At 48.5% G+C, this 24,441-nt stretch overlaps 1 protein-coding gene across 25 annotated transcripts in view; it reads left to right on the forward strand.

The window, feature by feature from the left end:
- DDX4 (DEAD-box helicase 4) overlaps positions 1 to 24,441 on the forward strand; it is a 1,188,488-nt gene that overhangs the window by 81,569 nt on the left and 1,082,478 nt on the right. For all 25 annotated transcript variants that reach the window (XM_063962294.1, XM_063962347.1, XM_063962463.1 and 22 more), the window contains exon 2: positions 8,350 to 8,455. In XM_063962294.1, the coding sequence (XP_063818364.1) occupies positions 8,390 to 8,455 (66 nt within the window). In that variant the 5' untranslated portion in view covers positions 8,350 to 8,389. The remainder of the gene's footprint in view (positions 1 to 8,349; positions 8,456 to 24,441) is intronic.

The following is a 24,441-nucleotide window of genomic DNA, read 5'->3' on the forward strand; positions in this document are numbered from 1 at the left end:
CTAGGACGATAGAGAAAATAAGATTTTACTTACCGATAAATCTATTTCTCGGAGTCCGTAGTGGATGCTGGGCGCCCATCCCAAGTGCGGATTATCTGCAATAATTGTACATAGTTATTGTTAACTAATTCGGGTTATTGTTGAAGGAAGCCATCTTTCAGAGGCTCCGCTGTTATCATACTGTTAACTGGGTTTAGATCACAAGTTGTACGGTGTGATTGGTGTGGCTGGTATGAGTCTTACCCGGGATTCAAAATCCTCCCTTATTGTGTACGCTCGTCCGGGCACAGTACCTAACTGGAGTCTGGAGGAGGGTCATAGGGGGAGGAGCCAGTGCACACCACCTGATCTGGAAAAGCTTTACTTTTTGTGCCCTGTCTCCTGCGGAGCCGCTATTTCCCCATGGTCCTTTCAGGAACCCCAGCATCCACTACGGACTCCGAGAAATAGATTTATCGGTAAGTAAAATCTTATTTTCTAGTTCGTTATATTGTAATATTATTTGTAAATCTCCATGGTTCATGCTCTTTTGCTCCTATTTGGCTCGGCAAAAAAGGCATGTTGAGAGTATGAAGGGGAAGGAGGGTTACACATTTAAATACACTGCTCAAAAAAATAAAGGGAACACTTAAACACAATGTAACTCCAAGTCAGTCACACTTCTGTGAAATCAAACTGTCCACTTAGGAAGCAACACTGACAATTTCACATGCTGTTGTGCAAATGGAATATACAACAGGTGGGAATTATAGGCAATTAGCAAGACACGCCCAATAAAGGAGGAGTTCTACAGGTTGTGACCACAGACCACTTCTCAGCTTCTATGTTTTCTGGCTGATTTGGTCACTTCTGAAAGCTGGCGGTGCTTTCACTCTAGTGCAGGGATGGGGAACCTTCGGCCCTCCTGCTGTTAAACTACACATCCCAGTATGCCCTGCAATAGTTTTAGCATGGCAAAATAGCAAAACTGTAACAAGGCATGCTGGTATGTTTAGTTCAACAGCAGCTGGAGGGCCAAAGGTTCCCCACCCCTACTCTAGTGGTAGCATGAGACGTAGTCTACAACCCACACAAGTTGCTCAGGTAGTGCAACTCATCCAGGATGGCACATCAATGCGAGCTGTGGTAAGGTTTGCTGTCTGTCAGCGTAGTGTCCAGAGCATGGAGGGGCTACCAGGAGACAGGCCAGTACATCAGGAAACGTGGAGGAGGCCATAGGAGGGCAGCAACCCAGCAGCAGGACCGCTACCTCCGCCTTTGTGCAAGGAGGAACAGGAGGAGCACTGCCAGAGCCCTGCAAAATGACCTCCAGCAAGCCACAAATGTGCATGTGTCTACTCAAACGATCAGAAACAGACTCCACGAGGGTGGTATGAGGGCCCGACATCCACAGGTGGGGGTTGTGCTTACAGCCCAACACCGTGCAGGACGTTTGGTATTTGCCAGAGAACACCAAGATTAACAAATTTGCCACTGGTGCCCTGTGCTCTTCAGATGAAAGCAGGTTCTCACTGAGCACATGTGACAGTCTGGATATGCCAAGGAGAACGTTCTGCTGCCTGCAACATCCTCCAGCATGACTGGTTTGGCAGTGGGTCAGTAACGGTGTGGGGTGGCATTTCTTTGGGGGCCGCACAGCCCTCCATGTGCTCGTCTGACTGCCATTAGGTACCGAGATGAGATCCTCAGACCCCTTGTGAGACCATATGCTGGTGCGGTTGGCCCTGTGTTCCTCCTAATGCAAGACAATGCTAGACCTCATGTGGCTGGAGTGTCAGCAGTTCCTGCAAGACGAAGGCATTGATGCTATGGACTGGCCGGCCGTCCCGAGACCTGAATCCAATTGAGCACATCTGGGACATCATGTCTCGCTCCATCCACCAACGCCACGTTGCACCACAGACTGTCCAGGAGTTGGCTGATGCTTTAGTCCAGATCTGGGATGAGATCCCTCAGGAGACCATCCGCCACCTCATCAGGAGCATGCCCAGGCGTTGTAGGGAGGTCATACAGGCACGTGGAGGCCACACACTACTGAGCCTCATTTTGACTTGTTTTAAGGACATTACATCAAAGATGGATCAGCCTGTAGTGTGTTTTTCCACTTAAATTTTGAGTGACTCCAAATCCAGACCTCCATGGGTTAATAAATTTGATTTCCATTGATAATTTTTGTGTGATTTTGTTGTCTGCACATTCAACTATGTAAAGAACAAGGTATTTAATAAGAATATTTCATTCATTCAGATCTAGGATGTCATTTTAGTGTTCCCTTTTTCTCTAACGTCCTAGTGGATGCTGGGGACTCCGTCAGGACCATGGGGAATAGCGGGCTCCGCAGGAGACAGGGCACATCTAAAAAGCTTTTTAGGTCACATGGTGTGTACTGGCTCCTCCCCCTATGACCCTCCTCCAAGCCTCAGTTAGGTTTTTGTGCCCGTCCGAGAAGGGTGCAATCTGGATGGCTCTCTTAAAGAGCTGTTTGGAAAAGTTTTTTTTAGGTTTTCACTCAGTGATTCCTGCTGGCAACAGGATCACTGCAACGAGGGACTTAGGGGAGAGATCTCCAACTCACCTGCGTGCAGGATGGATTGGGATCTTAGGCTACTGGACACTGAGCTCCAGAGGGAGTCGGAACACAGGTCAGCCTGGGGTTCGTCCCGGAGCCGCGCCGCCGATCCCCCTTACAGACGCTGAAGACGGCAGAGACGGAGGTCCGGAAACAGGCGGCAGAAGACTTCACAGTCTTCAGAGAGGTAGCGCACAGCACTGCAGCTGTGCGCCATTGTTGTCACACGGCTCACTGACATGGTCACGGAGGGTGCAGGGCGCTGCTGGGGGCGCCCTGGGCAGCAATATAAATACCTATTTGGCAAAATAAATACATCACATATAGCCATTAAGGCTATATGTATGTATTTTAACCCAGGCCAGTTCTTAAAAAACCGGGAGGAAAAGCCCGCCGAGAAAGGGGCGGAGCTTATTCTCCTCAGCACACAGCGCCATTTTCCCTCACAGAAAGGCTGAGGGGAAGGCTCCCATGCTCTCCCCTGCACTGCACTACAGAAACAGGGTTAAAACAGAGAGGGGGGGCACTGATTTGGCGATATAAATATATATTAAATGCTATAAGGGAGGAACACTTATATAAAGGTTGTCCCTGTATAATTATAGCATTTTGGTGTGTGCTGGCAAACTCTCCCTCTGTCTCCCCAAAGGGCTAGTGGGTCCTGTCCTCTATCAGAGCATTCCCTGTGTGTGTGCTGTAAGTCGGTACGTGTGTGTCGACATGTATGAGGAAAATGTTGGTGAGGAGGCGGAGCAAATTGCCTGTAATGGTGATGTCACTCTCTAGGGAGTCGACACCAGAATAGATGGCTTACTTGTGGAAGTACGTGATCATGTCAACACGCTGCAAGCCGGTTGACGACATGAGACGACCGGCAAACAAATTAGTACCTGTCCAGGCGTCTCAGACACCGTCAGGGGCTTGTAAAAACGCCCATTTACCTCACGGACACTGACTCCAGTGTCGACGGTGAAGAAACAAACGTATTTTCCTTTAGGGCCACACGTTACATGTTAAGGGCATGAAGGAGGTGTTACATATTTCTGATACTACAAGTACCACAAATAAGGGTATTTTGTAGGGTGTGAATAAACTACTTGTAGTTTTGCCTGAATCAGATAAATTAAATGAAGTGTGTGGTGATACGTGGGGTTCCTCCGATAGAAAGTTATGGGCGGTATACCCTTTCCCGCCAGAAGTAAGGGCGAGTTGGGAAACGCACCTTAGGGTGGATAAGGCGCTCACACGCTTATAAAAACAAGTGGCGTTACCGTCTCCAGATACGGCCGCCCTCAAGGAGCCAGCTGATAAGAAGCTGAAAAATAGCCTAAGAAGTATATACACACATACTGGTGTTATACTACGACCAGCAATCGCCTCAGACTGGATGTGCAGCGCTGAGGGGGCTTGGTCGGATTTCCTGACTGAAAATTTTGATACCCTTGACAGGGACAAGATTTTATTGTCTATAGAGCATTTTAAGGATGCATTTCTATATATGCGTGATGCGCAGAGGGATATTTGCATTCTGGCATCAAGAGTAAATGTGATGTCCATATCTGCCAGACGAAGACACGACAGTGGTCAGGTGAGGCAGATTCCAGACGGCACATGGAAGTATTGCCGTATAAAGGGGCGGTCCATCGGACCTGGTGGCCATGGCAACAGCTGAAAAATCCACCTTTTGTTACCCCGAGTCACATCTCAACAGAAAATGACAGTCTTTTCAGTCTCAGTCCTTTCGTCTCCATACGGGCAGGCGGGCAAAGGCCAGTCATATCTGCCCAGGGGTAGAGGAAAGGGAAGAAGACTGCAGCAAGCAGCCCATTCCCAGGAACAGAAGCCCTTCACAGCTTCTGCCAAGTCCGCAGCATGACGCTGGGGCAGTACAAGCGGACTCAGGTGCGGTAGGGGGTCATCTCAAGAGTTTCAGCACGCAGTGGGCTCACTTGCAAGGGGACTCCTGGATCCTACATGTAGTATCCCAGGTGTACATTGGAAATTCGAGATGTCTCCTCCTCACAAGTTCCGGAAGTCTGCTTTACCAACGTCTACCTCCGACAGGGAGGTAGTATTGGAAACAATTCACAGGCTGTATTCCCAGCAGGTGATAATCAAAGTACCCCTCCTACAACAAGGGAGGGGGTATTATTCCACACTATATTGTGGTACTGAAGCCAAACGGCTCGGTGAGATCTGAAATATTTGAACACTTACATACAAGCGTTCAAATCAAGATGGAGTCACTCAGAGCAGTGATAGCGAACCAGGAAGGGGACGATATGGTGTCACTGGATATCAGGGACACTTACCTACATGTCCAAAATTGCCCTTCTCACCAAGGGTACCTCAGGTTCGCGGTACAGAACTGTCACTATCAGTTCAGACGCTGCCGTTTGGTTTGTCCACGGCGCCACGGGTCTTTACCAAGGTAATGGCCGAAATGATGATTCTTCTTAAAAGAAACTGGTACGCTTCCCTGATAAGGGCAAGGTCCAGAGAACAGTTGGAGGTCGGAGTAGCACTATCTTTAATAGTTCTACGACAGCACGAGTGGATTCTAAATATTCCAAAATCGCAGCTTTTCCGAGGACACGTCTACTGTTCCTAGGGATGATTCTGGACACAGTCCAGAAAAAGGTGTTTCTCCCAGAGGAGAAAGCCAGGGAGTTATCCGAGCTAATCGGGATCCTCCTAAAACCAGGAAAAGTGTCAGTGCATCATTGCACAAGAGTCCTGGTAAAAATGGTGGCTTATTACGAAGCAATTCCATTCGGCAGATTTCACGCAAGAACTCTTCAGTGGGATCTGCTGGACAAATGGTCCGGATCGCATCTTCAGATGCATCAGCAGATAACCCTATATCTAAGGACAAGGGTGTCTCTCCTGTGGTGATTACAGAGTGCTCATCTTCTAGAGGGCCACAGATTCAGCATTCAGGATTGGATGCTGGTGACCACGGAGGCCAGCCTGAGAGGCTGGGGAGCAGTCACACAGGGAAAAAATTTCCAGGAAAGTGTGATCAAGTCTGGAGAATTCTCTCCACATAGATGGAGTTAAGAGCAAAATTATAATGCTCTAAACTTAGCAAGACCTCTGCTTCAAGGTCAGCCGGTATTGATCCAGTGGGATAACATCACGGCAGTCGCCCACGTAAACAGAAAGGGCGGCACAAGAAGCTGGAGGGCAGTGAAAAAACTGCAAGGATTTTTCGCTAGGCGGAAAATCATGTGATAGCACTGTCAGCAGTGTTCTCTCCGGGAGTGGACGACTGGGAAGCAGACTTCCTCAGCAGGCATGACCTCCACCCGGGAGAGTGGGAACTTCATAGGGAAGTTTTTCCGCATGATTGTGAACCATTGGCAAAGACCAAAGGTGGAAATGATGGCGTCCCGCCCGAACAAAAAACGGGACAGGTATTGCGCCAGGTCATGAGACCTTCAGGCGATAGCTGTGGATGTCCTGGTAACACCGTGGGTGTAACAGTCGGTGTATGTGTTCCCTCCTCTGCTTCTCATAACCAAGGTATTGAGAATTATAAGACATAGAGGAGTATGAACTATACTCGTGACTCCGGATTGGCCAAGAGGGACTTGGTACCCGGAACTTCAAGAGATGCTCACAGAGGACTAAGGGCCTGGGGAGCTAAGAAGGGACTTGCTTCAGCAGGTACCATGTCTATTCCAAGACTTACCGCGGCTGCGTTTGACGGCATGGCGGTTGAATGCCGGATCCTGAAGGAAAAAGGCATTCCATAAGAGGTCATACCTACCCTGGTCAATGCCAGGAAGGAGGTGACCGCACAACGTCATCACCACATGTGGTAAAAATATGTTGCGTGGGTGAGGCCAGGAAGGCCCCATGAAGAAAATTCAACTAGGTCGATTTCTACACTTCCTGAAAACAGGAGTGTTTTGAGCCTAAAATTGGGGTTCTTTAAGGTTTTAAGTTTCGGCCCTGTAGAATTTCTTCCGGAAAGAATTGACTTCAGTTCCTGAAGTCCAGATTGTCAAGGGAGTATTGCATATACACCCCTTTTTGTGCCTTTAGTGGCACAGTGTGATCTCAACATAGTGTTGGGATTCCTTAAAATCATATTGGTTTGAACCGCTCAAATCTGTGGATTTGAAATATCTCACATGGAAAGTGAACATGCTGTTGACCAATATCTCACATGGACAGTGACCATGCTGTTGGTCCTGGCCTCGGCCAGGCGATTGTCAGAATGGGCGGCTTTGTCTTACAAAAGCCCATATTTAATTTTCCATTCGGACAGGGCAGAACTGGGACTCGTCTCCAGTTTTCTTCCTAAGGGGGTGTCAGGTTTTCACCTGAAACAACCTATTATGGTGCCTGCGGCTACTAGGGACTTGGAGGACTCCAAGTTACTAGACGTTGTCAGGACCCTAAAAATATATTTATATATATATATATATATATATATATATAGTTTAGGACGGCTGGAGTCAGAAAGTCTGACTTGCTGTTTATATTGTATGCATCCAACAAGATGGGTGCTCCTGCGTCTAAACAGACGATTGCACGTTGGATCTGTAGCACAATCCAACTTGCACATTCTGTGGCAGGCCTGCCACAGCCTAAATCTGTAAAGGCCCACTCCACTAGGAAAGTGGGCGCATCTTGGGCGGCTGCCCGAGGGGTCTCGGCATTACAACTTTGCCGAGCAACTACGTGGTCAGGGGAGAACACGTTTGTAAAAGTTCACAAATTTGATACTCTGGCTAAGGAGGACCTGGAGTTCTCTCATTCGGTGCTGCAGAGTCATCCGCACTCTCCCGCCCGTTTGGGAGCTTTGGTATAATCCCCATGGTCCTGACGGAGTCCCCAGCATCCACTAGGACGTTAGAGAAAATAAGAATTTACTTACCGATAATTCTATTTCTCGTAGTCCGTAGTGGATGCTGGGCGCCCATCCCAAGTGCGGATTGTCTGCAATGCTTGTACATAGTTATTGTTACAAAAATCGGGTTATTACTATTGTTGTGAGCCATCTTTCAGAGGCTACTTCGTTTTGTTATCATACTGTTAACTGGGTTCAGATCACAAGTTGTACGGTGTGATTGGTGTGGCTGGTATGAGTCTTACCCGGGATTCAAGATCCTTCCTTATTGTGTACGCTCGTCCGGGCACAGTACCTAACTGAGGCTTGGAGGAGGGTCATAGGGGGAGGAGCCAGTACACACCATGTGACCTAAAAAGCTTTTTAGATGTGCCCTGTCTCCTGCGGAGCCCGCTATTCCCCATGGTCCTGACGGAGTCCCCAGCATCCACTACGGACTACGAGAAATAGAATTATCGGTAAGTAAATTCTTATTTTTTTTGAGCAGTGTATTTAAATGTGCCTATCCCTGCCCTCTATGGATTCAAAGAAAATGATTTATCTGGTAAGTACCAAAATCCTATTTTTATTGTTCCAACAGTATGCTGGCTGTAAGTAACTGTTAATTAGAACAGTTACCAGCCCGTTAAAATGATGGAACAAACTAACAATGTCGGTACTGGCGGCTGTGCGTGGCCAAACGGAGCAACACTTTTGAATTGCTCCGTCGGGTGCCTTTTACTGGCTAATGACACAGAACACTTGAATTTCCCCCTAAGAAGTGAGTAGCAGCGTTAGTCTTTTATGATATAGGCTTTTGATAACTGTTTACCGTGTTAGCAGAGCTATACAATTAAAATGTATTAAGAGACTGTTTAAAATTCCTGCTTATAAGTGTGTGTTATCAAAATGAATAATATATATATATATATTTGTACAGTGCTTTTCTGGCGAAAAGGAACATCAATTATTGACTGACCATGTCTGAAGACTGGGAGAGTGAACTGGACAGCTCACCTGCGTGTGTTCCAAATTTTACAAACTTGGTATGTCATGATTATGTTCAGTTGATTCTAATAGTGTCGTTTTTTTTTTTACTAGATGAGGAAATATCTTGTCCAGTAGCACCATTTTGTTATTTATTTTATCAGACATTTTTGTTGGAGATGCAATTGTTTTCTCCTGTGCCTGCTCTAGATGGCGCATGACAGAGCAATTCAATTGTTGCTCCTTTCGTGGGGCAACACATTTCTGCTTGCAGCCTCCTGAAGTGGTGCGAAACGAGTGATTATGGGTGCCTGGATCAATTAAATTGCTCCTTTGGGCGCCCATTAATTATAGCAGCACCCATAACAGTAACAATTAAATCTTCCCCATTATCAATTATTTTTTGCACCTGTAACGCCCATATATTTCAGCATTGGCTTTTTTTCAGAAATGTTAACCTGAAGTCATGCTTCAGTGTTTAAATAGTTTTCTCTAACGTCCTAAGTGGATGCTGGGACTCCGTAAGGACCATGGGGAATAGCGGCTCCGCAGGAGACAGGGCACAAAATAAAAGCTTGAGATATCAGGTGGTGTGCACTGGCTCCTCCCCCTATGACTCTCCTCCAAGCCAGTTAGGTTTTTGTGCCCGGCCGAGAAGGGTGCAAACTAGGTAGCTCTCCAGAGCTGCTTAGAATAAAAGTTTAGTTAGGTTTTTTTATTTTCAGTGAGTCCTGCTGGCAACAGGCTCACTGCATCGTGGGACTAAGGGGAGAAGAAGCGAACTCACCTGAGTGCAGAGTGGATTGGGCTTCTTAGGCTACTGGACGTTAGCTCCAGAGGGACGATCACAGGTTCAGCCTGGATGGGTCACCGGAGCCGCGCCGCCGTCCCCCTTACAGAGCCAGAAGAGACGAAGGTCCGGTGAAAGCGGCGGCAGAAGACATCCTGTCTTCAAGACTAAGGTAGCGCACAGCACCGCAGCTGTGCGCCATTGCTCTCGGCACACTTCACACTCCGGTCACTGAGGGTGCAGGGCGCTGGGGGGGAGCGCCCTGAGACGCAATATAACACACATATACCTTAGCTGGCAAAAGGAATACATCACATATAGCTCCTGGGCTATATGGATGTATTTTTTCCCCTGCCATTTTACACAAAAAAGCGGGAGTTAAGGACGTCGTGAAGGGGCGGGGCCTATCTCCTCAGCACACTGGCGCCATTATTCCCTCACAGCTCCGCTGGAATGACAGCTCCCTGATTCTCCCCTGCAGTACTGCATCTGATTCAGGGTAAAAAAGAGAAGGGGGGGCATTTTGGCAGCAAATAACTAGATTAACAGCAGCTATAAGGGATTAACACTTATATAAGGTTATCCCTGTATATATATATATAGCGCTGGGTGTGTGCTGGCAGACTCTCCCTCTGTCTCTCCAAAGGGCTAAGTGGGGTCCTGTCCTCTATCAGAGCATTCCCGGTGTGTGTGCTGTGTGTCGGTACGCGTGTGTCGACATGTATGAGGAGGAAAATGAGGTGGAGGCGGAGCAGTTGCCTGTGTTAGTGATGTCACCCCCTAGGGAGTCGACACCTGACTGGATGATTGTGTTTAAGCAATTAAGTGATAATGTCAGCAATTTACAAAAAACTGTTGACGACATGAGAAAGCCGGCAAATCAATTAGTGCCTGTTCAGGCGTCTCAGACACCCTCAGGGGCCCTAAAACGGCCGCTACCTCAGTGGGTCGACACGGATCCAGATACAGATACTGAATCTAGTGTCGACGGTGACGAGACAAACGTAATGTCCAGTAGGGCCACACGTTACATGATCACGGCAATGAAAGAGGCATTGAACCTTTCTGACACTACAAATACCTCAAAGGCGGGTATTATGTGGGGTGTGAAAAAACTGCCAATAGTTTTTCCTGAGTCTGAGGAAATAAATGAGGTGTGTGATAAAGCGTGGGTTTCCCCCGATAAAAAACAGCTAATTTCTAATAAGTTATTAGCACTATACCCTTTCCCGCCAGAGGTTAGGGCACGGTGGGAAACACCCCCTAGGGTAGATAAGGCGCTCACACGTTTATCTAAACAAGTAGCGTTACCGTCCCCTGATACGGCCACCCTCAAAGAACCAGCTGATAGGAGGCTGGAAAATATCCTGAAAAGTATATACACACATACTGGTGTTATACTGCGACCAGCAATCGCATCAGCCTGGATGTGCAGTGCTGGAGTCGCATGGGCGGATTCCCTGACTGAGAATATTGATACCCTGGATAGGGACAATATTCTGTTAACTATAGAACATTTAAAGGATGCATTGCTATATATGCGTGATGCGCAGAGGGATATTTGTACCCTGGCATCAAGAGTAAGCGCAATGTCCATCTCTGCCAGAAGAGCATTATGGACCAGACAGTGGTCAGGGGACGCAGATTCCAAACGGCACATGGAAGTATTGCCGTATAAGGGGGAGGAGTTATTTGGGGCTGGTCTAACAGACCTGGTGGCCACGGCAACGGCTGGAAAATCCACCTTTTTACCCCAGGTTACTTCACATCAACAGAAAAAGACAGTCTTTTCAAACTCAGTCCTTTCGTTCCCATAAGTACAAGCGAGCAAAAGGTCACTCTTTTCTGCCCAAGGGCAGAGGAAGAGGAAAAAGGCAGCACCATGCAGCCGCTTCCCAGGAGCAGAAGCCCTCCCCTGCTTCTGCCAAGTCTTCAGCATGACGCTGGGGCTTTACAAGCAGACTCAGACACGGTGGGGGCCCGTCTCAAGTATTTCAACGCGCAGTGGGCTCACTCGCAAGTGGATCCCTGGATTCTACAGGTAGTATCACAGGGGTACAAACTGGAATTCGTGGCAGGGGTACAAACTGGAATTCGTGGCGTTTCCTCCTCATCGGTTCCTGAAGTCTGCTTTACCAAAGTCTCCCTCCGACAGGGAGGCAGTTCTGGAAGCCATTCACAAGCTGTACTCCCAGCAGGTGATAATCAAGGTACCCCTCTTACAACAGGGGAAGGGGTATTATTCCACACTATTTGTGGTACCGAAGCCGGACGGCTCGGTGAGACCAATATTAAATCTAAAATCTTTGAACACTTACATAAAAAGGTTCAAATTCAAGATGGAGTCACTCAGAGCGGTGATAGCGAACCTGGAAGAGGGGGACTATATGGTGTCGCTGGACATCAAGGATGCTTATCTCCACGTCCCAATATATCCTTCTCACCAAGGGTACCTCAGGTTTGTAGTACAAAACTGTCATTATCAGTTTCAGACGCTGCCGTTTGGATTGTCCACGGCGCCTCGGGTCTTTACCAAGGTAATGGCCGAAATGATGATTCTTCTACGAAGAAAAGGCATCCTAATTATCCCTTACTTGGACGATCTCCTGATAAGGGCAAGAACCAAGGAACAGTTAGAAGTCGGAGTGGCACTATCTCAGGTAGTGCTAAGTCAGCACGGATGGATTCTAAATATTCCAAAATCGCAGCTGATTCCAACGACACGTCTACTGTTCTTAGGAATGATTCTGGACACAGTCCAGAAGAAGGTGTTTCTCCCGGAGGAGAAGGCCAGGGAGTTATCCGAGCTAGTCAGGAACCTCCTAAAACCAGGACAGGTCTCAGTGCATCAGTGCACAAGGGTCCTGGGAAAAATGGTGGCTTCTTACGAAGCGATTCCATTCGGAAGATTCCATGCAAGAACTTTTCAGTGGGATCTACTGGGAAAATGGTCCGGATCGCATCTTCAGATGCATCAACGGATAACCCTGTCGCCAAGGACAAGGGTGTCTCTCCTGTGGTGGCTTCAGAGGGCTCATCTACTAGAGGGCCGCAGATTTGGCATTCAGGATTGGATCCTGGTAACCACGGATGCCAGCCTGAGAGGCTGGGGAGCAGTCACACAGGGAAGGAATTTCCAGGGCTTGTGGTCAAGCATGGAAACATCTCTTCATATAAACATTCTAGAACTAAGGGCCATTTACAATGCCTTAATTCAAGCAAAACCTCTGCTTCAGGGTCAGGCGGTGTTGATCCAGTCGGACAACATCACGTCAGTCGCCCACATAAACAGACAGGGCGGCACGAGAAGCAGGAGGGCAATGGCAGAAACTGCAAGGATTCTTCGCTGGGCGGAAAATCATGTGATAGCACTGTCAGCAGTGTTCATTCTGGGAGTGGACAACTGGGAAGCAGACTTCCTCAGCAGACACGACCTTCACCCGGGAGAGTGGGGACTTCACCCAGAAGTCTTCCACCAAATTGTAAACCGTTGGGAAAGACCAAAGGTGGACATGATGGCGTCACGTCTAAACAAAAAACTGGACAGATATTGCGCCAGGTCAAGGGACCCTCAGGCAATAGCAGTGGACGCTCTGGTAACGCCGTGGGTGTACCAGTCAGTGTATGTATTCCCTCCTCTGCCCCTCATACCGAAAGTATTGAGAATCATAAGAAGGAGAGGAGTAGGAACTATACTCGTGGTTCCGGATTGGCCAAGAAGGTCTTGGTACCCGGAACTTCAAGAGATGCTCACGGACGAACCGTGGCCTCTACCTCTAAGACAGGACCTGCTACTGCAGGGGCCTTGTCTGTTCCAAGACTTACCGCGGCTGCGTTTGACGGCATGGCGGTTGAACTCCGGATCCTGAAGGACAAGGGCATTCCAGAAGAAGTCATCCCTACTCTGGTAAAAGCCAGAAAGGAAGTAACCGCAAAACATTATCACCGCATTTGGCGTAAATATGTTGCGTGGTGTGAGGCCAAGAAGGCCCCTACACAGGAATTTCAACTGGGTCGTTTCTTGCGTTTCCTGCAAACAGGACTGTCTATGGGCCTAAAATTAGGGTCCATTAAGGTTCAAATTTCGGCCCTGTCGATATTCTTCCAGAAAGAACTGGCTTCAGTACCTGAAGTTCAGACATTTGTGAAAGGGGTGCTGCACATACAGCCTCCTTTTGTGCCTCCAGTGGCACCTTGGGATCTCAATGTTGTGTTGAGATTTCTAAAATCACACTGGTTTGAACCATTGTCTACGGTAGATTTAAAATATCTCACGTGGAAGGTGTCGATGCTGTTGGCCTTGGCTTCAGCTAGGCGTGTGTCAGAATTGGCGGCTTTATCATGTAAAAGCCCTTACCTAAATTTTCATTCTGACAGGGCGGAATTGAGGACTTGTCCTCAATTTCTACCTAAGGTGGTTTCTGCATTTCACATGAACCAACCTATTGTGGTACCTGCGGCTACTAGGGACTTAGAGGACTCTAAGTTGCTGGACGTTGTCAGGGCCTTGAAAATATATGTTTCCAGGACGGCTGGAGTCGGGAAAACTGACTCGCTGTTTATCCTGTATGCACCCAACAAGCTGGGTGCTCCTGCTTCAAAGCAGACGATTGCTCGTTGGATTTGTAGTACAATTCAGCTTGCACATTCCGTGGCAGGATTGCCACAGCCAAAATCAGTAAAAGCCCATTCCACAAGGAAAGTGGGCTCATCTTGGGCGGCTGCCCGAGGGGTCTCGGCTTTACAACTTTGCCGAGCAGCTACTTGGTCAGGGGCAAACACGTTTGCTAAATTCTACAAATTTGATACCCTGGCTGAGGAGGACCTGGAGTTCTCTCATTCGGTGCTGCAGAGTCATCCGCACTCTCCCGCCCGTTTGGGAGCTTTGGTATAATCCCCATGGTCCTTACGGAGTCCCAGCATCCACTTAGGACGTTAGAGAAAATAAGATTTTACTTACCGATAAATCTATTTCTCGTAGTCCGTAGTGGATGCTGGGCGCCCATCCCTAGTGCGGATTGTCTGCAATACTTGTATATAGTTATTGTTACAAAAAATTCGGGTTATTATTGTTGAGCCATCCTTTCAGAGGCTCCTTTAAATTTATCATACTGTTAACTGGGTTCAGATCACGAGTTGTATGGTGTGATTGGTGTGGCTGGTATGAGTCTTACCCGGGATTCAATATCCTTCCTTATTATGTACGCTCGTCCGGGCACAGTATCCTAACTGGCTTGGAGGAGGGTCATAGGGGGAGGAGCCAGTGCACACCACCTGATATCTCAAGCTTTTATTTTGTGCCCTGTCTCCTGCGGAGCCGCTATTCCCCATGGTCCTTACGGAGTCCCAGCATCCACTACGGACTACGAGAAATAGATTTATCGGTAAGTAAAATCTTATTTTTTCTGCTGTGGGGTACACTGGGTTCCACAGGGAATGACATTGGGGTGTAGAGTAGGATCTTGATCTGAGGCACCAACAGGCTCAAAGCTTTGACTGTTGCCAGAATGCATAGCGCCACCTCCTCTATAACCCTGCCTCCGTGCACAGGAGCTCAGTTTTGTAGTTTGTGCCATGGAGTAAGCAGGCATACAACAGGGGGCTGCTCCAGCAGCCCTAAGAAGCTTTTAAAAGAAAAATGAAGTCTTCAAGGGCTGCAGATGCACTGTAAGTGTTAGATGTCAGACATCTCCTGCTGCAGCTCCATCACCTCCCCCAGTGGCGCTGTACACTCCCGCGCCCTGGTTGCCAGGTACCTACAGCGGAGGCTCCGGTTTTCTTCCAGTTATTCTCTCACATGTCTGCAGTTTTCCTGGGTTGCTTGGCCGCACTCAGGGAGGAGGCAAGTGGGTCCCACCGGCGGGACCCGCAGTAAATCGCGATCCCGCGCGGCTGGTGGGAAGCGGGCCGCTTGCGCTGGCGTGGACACTGTGATAGTACAGGGACCCCACTAGACCACCAGGGCATGGTCACAGGTCTGTTTTATCTCATAAACTGTTTATATAAGCCCACAGTACCCGGTGGTGAAGTCCAGCAGGGGGATAAGGCTTTGACCTGTAGCCCCTCCCCCAGCCCCAGTGTGCCGTTTAGAGTAAAAGTTCCCGCCCTGGAGCTACATATCTCTCTCCCTCACTCCCTGTCAGCGTTTTGGTGCCATTAGGACAAGCTGAGCTGATACTGGGACTGGGCAAATCCTCCTTTGTAAAGCCGCCTGCAGGTCAGTGCTGTGCATTTTACAGGACACTTAAGTATTCTACATGTCTGCTGACAGTGTTAGTTAAAAGAGTGCAATTAGTCAGGGTTATATAGTACGAGTACCCTGTGATATACATCCAGTCTTTACTGTGCATTGTTATATCTATTGAGTTTAGCTATACATAGTACTATGTATTGCTAGTCCAGTGCAGTTTTATTGCATGTCATAATTTCGGCATTGTACATTGACTGTGTGCATATAGCTTTTGTGACCTCCATTTCATGTATCTCACTCAGATTGCTATTCCTATTTCTCTGACGTCCTAGTGGATGCTGGGAACTCCGTAAGGACCATGGGGAATAGACGGGCTCCGCAGGAGACTGGGCACTCTAAAAATAAGATTCTACTCACCGGTAAATCGATTTCTCGTAGTCCGTAGTGGATGCTGGGTACTCCGTAAGGACCATGGGGAATAGACTGGCTCCGCAGGAGACTGGGCACTTCTTTAAAGAAAAGATTAGGTACTACATCTGGTGTGCACTGGCTCCTCCCTCTATTCCCCTCCTCAAGACCTCAGTTAGGGAAACTGTGCCCGGAAGAGCTTGACATTACAAGGAAAGGATTTGGAATCCAGGGTAAGACTCATATCAGCCACAGCAATCACACCGTACAACTTGCGATAACTATACCCAGTTAACAGCATGAACAACTGAGCCTCATTAAACTGATGGCTCAGAACAAAAAACCCTATAGTTAAGCAATAACTATATACAAGTATTGCAGAATTCCGCACTTGGGACGGGCTCCCAGCATCCACTACGGACTACGAGAAATAGATTTACCGGTGAGTAAAATCTTCTTTTCTCTATCGTCCTAGTGGATGCTGGGGTTCCTGAAAGGACCATGGGGAATAGCGGCTCCGCAGGAGACAGGGCACAAAAAGTAAAGCTTTAGGATCAGGTGGTGTGCACTGGCTCCTCCCCCCATGACCCTCCTCCAAGCCAGTTAGATTTTTGTGCCCGGCCGAGAAGGGTGCAATCTAGGTGGCTCTCCTAAAGAGCTGCTTAGGAAAGTTTAGCTTAGGTTTTTTATTTTACAGTGAGTCCTGCTGGCAACAGGATCACTGCAACGAGGGACTTAGGGGAGAAGAAGTGAACTCACCTGCGTGCAGGATGGATTGGCTTCTTGGCTACTGGACATCCGCTCCAGAGGGACGATCACAGGTACAGCCTGGATGGTCACCGGAGCCTTGCCGCCGGCCCCCTTGCAGATGCTGAAGTAAGAAGAGGTCCAGAATCGGCGGCAGAAGACTCCTCAGTCTTCTAAAGGTAGCGCACAGCACTGCAGCTGTGCGCCATTTTCCTCTCAGCACACTTCACACGGCAGTCACTGAGGGTGCAGGGCGCTGGGAGGGGGGTGCCCTGGGAGGCAAATGAATACCTATTTTGGCTAAAAATACCTCACATATAGCCTCCGGAGGCTATATGGAGATATTTAACCCCTGCCAGAATCCGTTAAGAGCGGGAGACGAGGCCGCCGAAAAAGGGGCGGGGCCTATCTCCTCAGCACACAGCGCCATTTTCCCTCACAGAAAGGCTGGAGGGAAGGCTCCCAGGCTCTCCCCTGCACTGCACTACAGAAACAGGGTTAAAACAGAGAGGGGGGGCACTAATTTGGCGATATGCTTATATATATATTAAGATGCTATAAGGGAAAACACTTATATAAGGTTGTCCCTATATAATTATAGCGTTTTTGGTGTGTGCTGGCAAACTCTCCCTCTGTCTCTCCAAAGGGCTAGTGGGTCCTGTCCTCTATCAGAGCATTCCCTGTGTGTGTGCTGTGTGTCGGTACGTGTGTGTCGACAGGTAGGAGGACGATGTTGGTGAGGAGGCGGAGCAATTGCCTGTAATGGTGATGTCACTCTCTAGGGAGTCGACACCGGAATGGATGGCTTATTTAGGAAATTACGTGATAATGTCAACACGCTGCAAGGTCGGTTGACGACATGAGACGGCCGACAAACAATTAGTACGGTCCAGACGTCTCAAAAACACCGTCAAGGGTTTTAAAACGCCCGTTTACTTTAGTCGGTCGACACAGACACAGACAGGGACACTGAATCCAGTGTCGACGGTGAATAAACAAACGTATTCCTTATTAGGGCCACACGTTAAAGGCAATGAAGGAGGTGTTACGTATTTCTGATACTACAAGTACCACAAAAGAGGGTATTATGTGGGATGTGAAAAAACTACCATAGTTTTTCCTGAATCAGATAAATTAAATAAAGTGTGTGATGATGCGTGGGTTCCCCCCGATAGAAAATTATGGGCGGTATACCCTTTCCCGCCAGAAGTTAGGGCGCGTTGGGAAACACCCTTTAAGGTGGATAAGGCGCTCACACGCTTATCAAAACAAGTGGCGGTACCGTCTATAGATAGGGCCGTCCTCAAGGACCAGCTGACAAGGCTGGAAAATATAATAAAAAGTATATACACACATACTGGTGTTATACTGCGGCCAGCGATCGCCTCAGCCTGGATGTGCAGAGCTAGGGTGGCTTGGTCGGATTCCCTGACTAAAAATATTGATACCCTTGACAGGGACAGTATTTTATTGACTATAGAGCATTTCTATATATGCGAGATGCACAGAGGGATATTTGCACTCTGGCATCATGAATAAACGCGATGTCCATAACTGCCAGAAGATGTTATGGACACGACAGTGGTCAGGTGATGCAGATTCCAAACGGCACAGTATGGCCGTATACAGGAAGAGGACTTGTTTGGGGTCGGTCCATCGGACCTGGTGGTCACGGCAACTGCTGGAAAATCCACCGTTTTTTACCCTAAGTCACATCTCTGCAGAAAAAGACACCGTCTTTTCAGCCTCAGTCCTCTCGTCCCTATAAGATCATATCTGCCCAGGGATAGAGGAAAGGGAAGAAGACTGCAGCAGGCAGCCCATTCCCAGGAACAGAAGCGTTCCACCGCGTCTGACAAGTTCTCAGCATGGCGCTGAGACCGTACAGGACCCCTGGATCCTACAAGTAGTATCCCGGGGGTACAGATGGGAATGTCGAGACGTTTCCCCTTCGCAGGCTCCTGAAGTCTGCTTTACCAAGTCTCCCTCCGACAAGGAGGTAGTATGGGAAAAAAATTCACAAGCTGTATTCCCAGCAGGTGATAATTAAATTACCCCTCCTACTACAGAAAAGGGGTATTATTCCACACTATATTGTGGTACTGAAGCCAGAAGGCTAGGTGAGAGTTATTCTAAAAATTTGTTTTGGAACACTTACAAAGGTTCAAATTAAGATGAAGTCACTCAGAGCAGTGATAACGAACCAGGAATAAGGGGACTATATAGTGTCCCGGAACATCAGGGATGCTTACCTCTATGTCCCAAATTTGCCCTTCTCACTAAGGGTACCTCAGGTTCGTGGTGCAGAACTGTCACTATCAGTTTCAGACGCTGCCGTTTGGATTGTCCACGGCACCCTGGGGTCTTTACCAAGGTAATGGCCGAATTGATGATTCTTCTTCGAAGAAAAGGCGTCTTAATTATCCCTTACTTGGACGATCTCCTGATAGGGGCATAGTCCAGGGAACAGTTGGAGGTCGGAGTAGCACTATCTCGCATACTGCTACAATCAGCACGGGTGGATTCTAAATATTCCAAAATCGCAGCTGATCCCGACGACACGTCTGCTGTGCCTAGGGATGATTCTGGACACAGTCCAGAAAAAGGTGTTTCTCCCGGAAGAGAAAGCCAGGGAGTTATCCGAGCAAGTCAGGAACCTCCTAAAAACAGTGCATCATTGCACAAGGGTCCTGGTAAAAATGGTGGCTTCCTACGAAGCAATTCCATTCGGCAGATTTCACGTAAGAACTTTTCAGTGGGATCTGCTGGACAAATGGTCCGGATCGCATCTTCAGATGCATCAGCGGATAACCCAATATCCAAGGACAAGGGTGTCTCTCCTGTGGTGGTTATAGAGTGCTCATCTTCTAGAGGGCAGCAGATTCGGCATTCAGGATTGGATGCTGGTAACCACGGAGCCCAGCCTGAGAGGCTGGGGAGCAGTCACACAAGGAAAAAATTTCCAGGGAGTGTGATCAAGTATGGAGACTTTTCTCCACATAAATATACTGGAGCTAAGGGTAAATTTATAATGCTCTAAGCTTAGCAAGACCTCTGCTTCAAGGTCAGCCGGTATTGATCCAGTGGGAAAAACATCACGGCAGTCGCCCACGTAAACAGACAGGGCGACACAAGAAGCAGGAGGGCAATGGCAGAAACTGCAAGGACTTTTCGCTGGGCGGAAAATCATGTGATAACACTGTCAGCAGTTTTTCATCCCGGGAATGGAAACTGGGAAGCAGACTTCCTCAGCACGACCTCCACCCGGGAGAGTGGAAACTTCATTGAGAAGTTTTTTCCACATGATTGTAAACCGTTGGGAAATACCAAAGGTGGACATGATGGCGTCCCGTCTGAACAAAAAACGGGACAGGTATTGCGCCAGGTCAAGAGACCCTCAGGCAATAGATGTGGACGTTCTGGTAACACCGTGGGTGTACCAGTCGGTGTATGTGTTCCCTCCTCTGCTTCTCATACCTAAGGTGCTGAGAATTATAAGACGTAGAGGAGTAAGAACTATACTCATGGCTCCGGATTGGCCAAGAAGGACTTGGTACCCGGAACTTCAAGAGATGCTTACAGAGGTCTTATGGCCTCTGCCGCTAAGAAGGGACTTGCTTCAGCAAGTACCATGTCTGTTCCAAGACTTACCGCAGCTGCGTTTGTCGGCATGGCGATGGAAAGCCGGATCCTAAGGGAAAAAAGGCATTCCGGAAGAGGTCATTCCTACCCTGGTCAAAGCCAGAAAGGAGGTGACCGCACAACATTATCACCACGTGTGGCGAAAATATGTTGCGTGGTGTGAGGCCAGGAAGGCCCCACAAAGAAATTTCAACTCGGTCGTTTCCTGCATTTCCTGCAAACAGGAGTGTCTAGGGGCCTCAAATTGGGGTCCATTAAGGTTCAAATTCGGCCCTGTAAATTTTCTTCCAGAAAGAATTGGCTTCAGTTCCTGAAGTCCAGAAGTTTGTCAAGGGAGTATTGCATATACAAACCCCTTTTTTGTGCCTCCAGTGGCACTGTGGGATCTCAACGTAGTTCTGGGATTCCTCAAATCACATTGGTTTAAAACCAGTCAAATATGTGGATTTGAAGCATCTCACATAAAAAGTGACCATGCTCTTGGCCCTGGCCTGGACCAGGCGAGTGTCAAATTGGTGGTTTTTTCTCAAAAAAGCCCATATCTGTTTGTCCATTCGGACAGGGCAGAGCTGCGGACTCGTCCCCAGTTCTCTCCCTAAGGTGGTGTCAGTGTTTCACCTGAACCAGCTTATTGTGGTGCCTTGCACCTACTAGGGACTTGGAGGACTCCAAGTTGCTAGGAGTTGTCAGGGCCCTGAAAATATGTTCCAGGACAGCTGGAGTCAGAAAATCTGACTCGCTGTTTATACTGTATGCACCCAACAAGTTGGGTGCGCCTGCTTCTAAGCAGGCGATTGCTCGTTGGATTTGTAACACAATTCAACTTGCACATTCTGAGGCAGGCCTGCCACAGTCTAAATCGGTTAAGGCCCATTCCACAAGGAAGGTGGGCTCATCTTGGGCGGCTGCCCGAGAGGTCTCGGCATTACAACTCTGCCGAGCAGCTACGTGGTCAGGGGAGAACACGTTTGTAAAATTCTACAAATTTGATATCCTGGCAAAAGAGGACCTGGAGTTCTCTCATTCGGTGCTGCAGAGTCATCCGCACTCTCCCGCCCGTTTGGGAGCTTTGGTATAATCCCCATGGTCCTTTCAGGAACCCCAGCATCCACTAGGACGATAGAGAAAATAAGAATTTACTTACCGATAATTCTATTTCTCGGAGTCCGTAGTGGATGCTGGGCGCCCATCCCAAGTGCGGATTATCTGCAATACTTGTACATAGTTACAAAAATCGGGTTATTATTGTTGTGAGCCATCTTTTCAGAGGCTCCGCTGTTATCATACTGTTAACTGGGTTTAGATCACAAGTTGTACGGTGTGATTGGTGTGGCTGGTATGAGTCTTACCCGGGATTCATAATTCCTCCCTTATTGTGTACGCTCGTCCGGGCACAGTACCTAACTGGCTTGGAGGAGGGTCATGGGGGGAGGAGCCAGTGCACACCACCTGATCCTAAAGCTTTACTTTTTGTGCCCTGTCTCCTGCGGAGCCGCTATTCCCCATGGTCCTTTCAGGAACCCCAGCATCCACTACGGACTCCGAGAAATAGAATTATCGGTAAGTAAATTCTTATTTTCTCTGACGTCCTAGTGGATGCTTGGTACTCCGTAAGGACCATGGGGATTATACCAAAGCTCCCAAACGGGCGGGAGAGTGCGGATGACTCTGCAGCACCGAATGAGCAAACTCAAGGTCCTCCTCAGCCAGGGTATCAAACTTGTAGAATTTTGCAAACGTGTTTGATCCTGACCAGGTAGTAGCTCGGCAAAGTTGTAAAGCCGAGACCCCTCGGGCAGCCGCCCAAGAAGAGCCCACCTTCCTCGTGGAATGGGCTTTGACTGATTTAGGATGCGGCAGTCCAGCCGCAGAATGTCCAAGTTGAATCGTGCTACAGATCCAGTGAGCAATAGTCTGCTTAGAAGCAGGAGCACCCAGCTTGTTGTTTGCATGCAGGATAAACAGCGAGTCAGTTTTTCTGACTCTAGCCGTCCTGGAAACATAGATTTTCAGGGCCCGGACTACATCCAGCAACTTGGAAGCCTCCAAGTCCCGAGTAGCCACAGGCACCACAATAGGTTGGTTCAAATGAAACGCTGATACCACCTTAGGGAGAAATTGGGGACGAGTCCTCAATTCTGCCCTGTCCATATGGAAGATCAGATAGGGGCTTTTACATGACAGAGCCGCAAATTCTGACACACGCCTAGCCGAAGCCAAGGCCAAAAGCATGACCACTTTCCATGTGAGATATTTCAACTCCACGGTCTGAAGTGGCTCAAACCAATGAGATTTCTCTGACGTCCTAGTGGATGCTGGGGACTCCGTCAGGACCATGGGGGATAGCGGCTCCGCAGGAGACAGGGCACAAAAGTAAAAGCTTTAGGATCAGGTGGTGTGCACTGGCTCCTCCCCCTATGACCCTCCTCCAAGCCTCAGTTAGATTTTTGTGCCCGGCCGAGAAGGGTGCAATCTAGGTGGCTCTCCTAAAGAGCTGCTTAGAGTAAAAGTTTTGTTAGGTTTTTTATTTTCAGTGAGTCCTGCTGGCAACAGGCTCACTGCATCGAGGGACTTAGGGGAGAGAAGTGAACTCACCTGCGTGCAGGATGGATTGGCTTCTTAGGCTACTGGACACCATTAGCTCCAGAGGGAGTCGGAACACAGGTCTCACCCTGGGGTTCGTCCCGGAGCCGCGCCGCCGACCCCCTTGCAGATGCCGAAAAGTGAAGAGGTCCAGAAACCGGCGGCAGAAGACTTTTCAGTCTTAATAAGGTAGCGCAAAGCACTGCAGCTGTGCGCCATTGTTGTCAGCACACTTCATAGCAGCGGTCACTGAGGGTGCAGGGCGCTGGGGGGGGCGCCCTGGGCAGCAATGATAGTACCTTATTCTGGCTAAAAATACATCACATATAGCCCCTGGGGGCTATATGGATGTATTTAACCCCTGCCAGGTCTCAGAAAAACAGGAGAAGAAGCCCGCCGAAAAGGGGGCGGGGCCTATTCTCCTCAGCACACAGCGCCATTTTCCCTCACAGAAATGCTGGTGGGAAGGCTCCCAGGCTCTCCCCTGCACTGCACTACAGAAACAGGGTTAAAACAGAGAGGGGGGGCACTTATTTGGCGATATGACTATATATATTAAAATGCTATAAGGGAAAAACACTTATATAAAGGTTGTCCCTGTATAATTATAGCGTTTTTGGTGTGTGCTGGCAAACTCTCCCTCTGTCTCTCCAAAGGGCTAGTAGGTCCTGTCCTCTATCAGAGCATTCCCTGTGTGTGTGCTGTGTGTCGGTACGTGTGTGTCGACATGTATGAGGACGATGTTGGTGAGGAGGCGGAGCAATTGCCTGTAATGGTGATGTCACTCTCTAGGGAGTCGACACCGGAATGGATGGCTTATTTAAGGAATTACGTGATAATGTCAACACGCTGCAAGGTCGGTTGACGACATGAGACGGCCGGCAAACCAATTAGTACCTGTCCAGGCGTCTCAAACACCGTCAGGGGCGTTAAAACGTCCTTTTACCTCAGTCGGTCGACACAGACACAGACACGGACACTGACTCCATTGTCGACGGTGAAGAAACAAACGTATTTTCCTTTAGGGCCACACGTTACTTGTTAAGGGCAATGAAGGAGGTGTTACATATTTCTGATACTACAAGTACCACAAAAAAGGGTATTATGTGGAGTGTGAAAACTACCTGTAGTTTTTCCTGAATCAGATAAATTAAATGAAGTGTGTGATGATGCGTGGGTTTCCCCCGATAGAAAATTATTGGCGGTATACCCTTTCCCGCCAGAAGTTAGGGCGCGTTGGGAAACACCCCTTAGGGTGGATAAGGCGCTCACACGCTTATCAAAACAAGTGGCGGTACCGTCTCCAGATAGGGCCGCCCTCAAGGAGCCAGCTGATAGGAGGCTGGAAAATATCCTAAAAAGTATATACACACATACTGGTGTTATACTGCGACCAGCGATCGCCTCAGCCTGGATGTGCAGCGCTGGGGTGGCTTGGTCGGATTCCCTGACTGAAAATATTGATACCCTTGACAGGGACAGTATTTTATTGACTATAGAGCATTTAAAGGATGCATTTCTATATATGCGAGATGCACAGAGGGATATTTGCACTCTGGCATCAAGAGTAAGTGCGATGTCCATATCTGCCAGAAGTTGTTTATGGACACGACAGTGGTCAGGTGATGCAGATTCCAAACGGCACATGGAAGTATTGCCGTATAAAGGAGAAAAAGACAACGTCT

Source organism: Pseudophryne corroboree, chromosome 1 (assembly GCF_028390025.1).
Source record: "Pseudophryne corroboree isolate aPseCor3 chromosome 1, aPseCor3.hap2, whole genome shotgun sequence".
Taxonomy (NCBI): Eukaryota; Metazoa; Chordata; class Amphibia; order Anura; family Myobatrachidae; genus Pseudophryne; species Pseudophryne corroboree.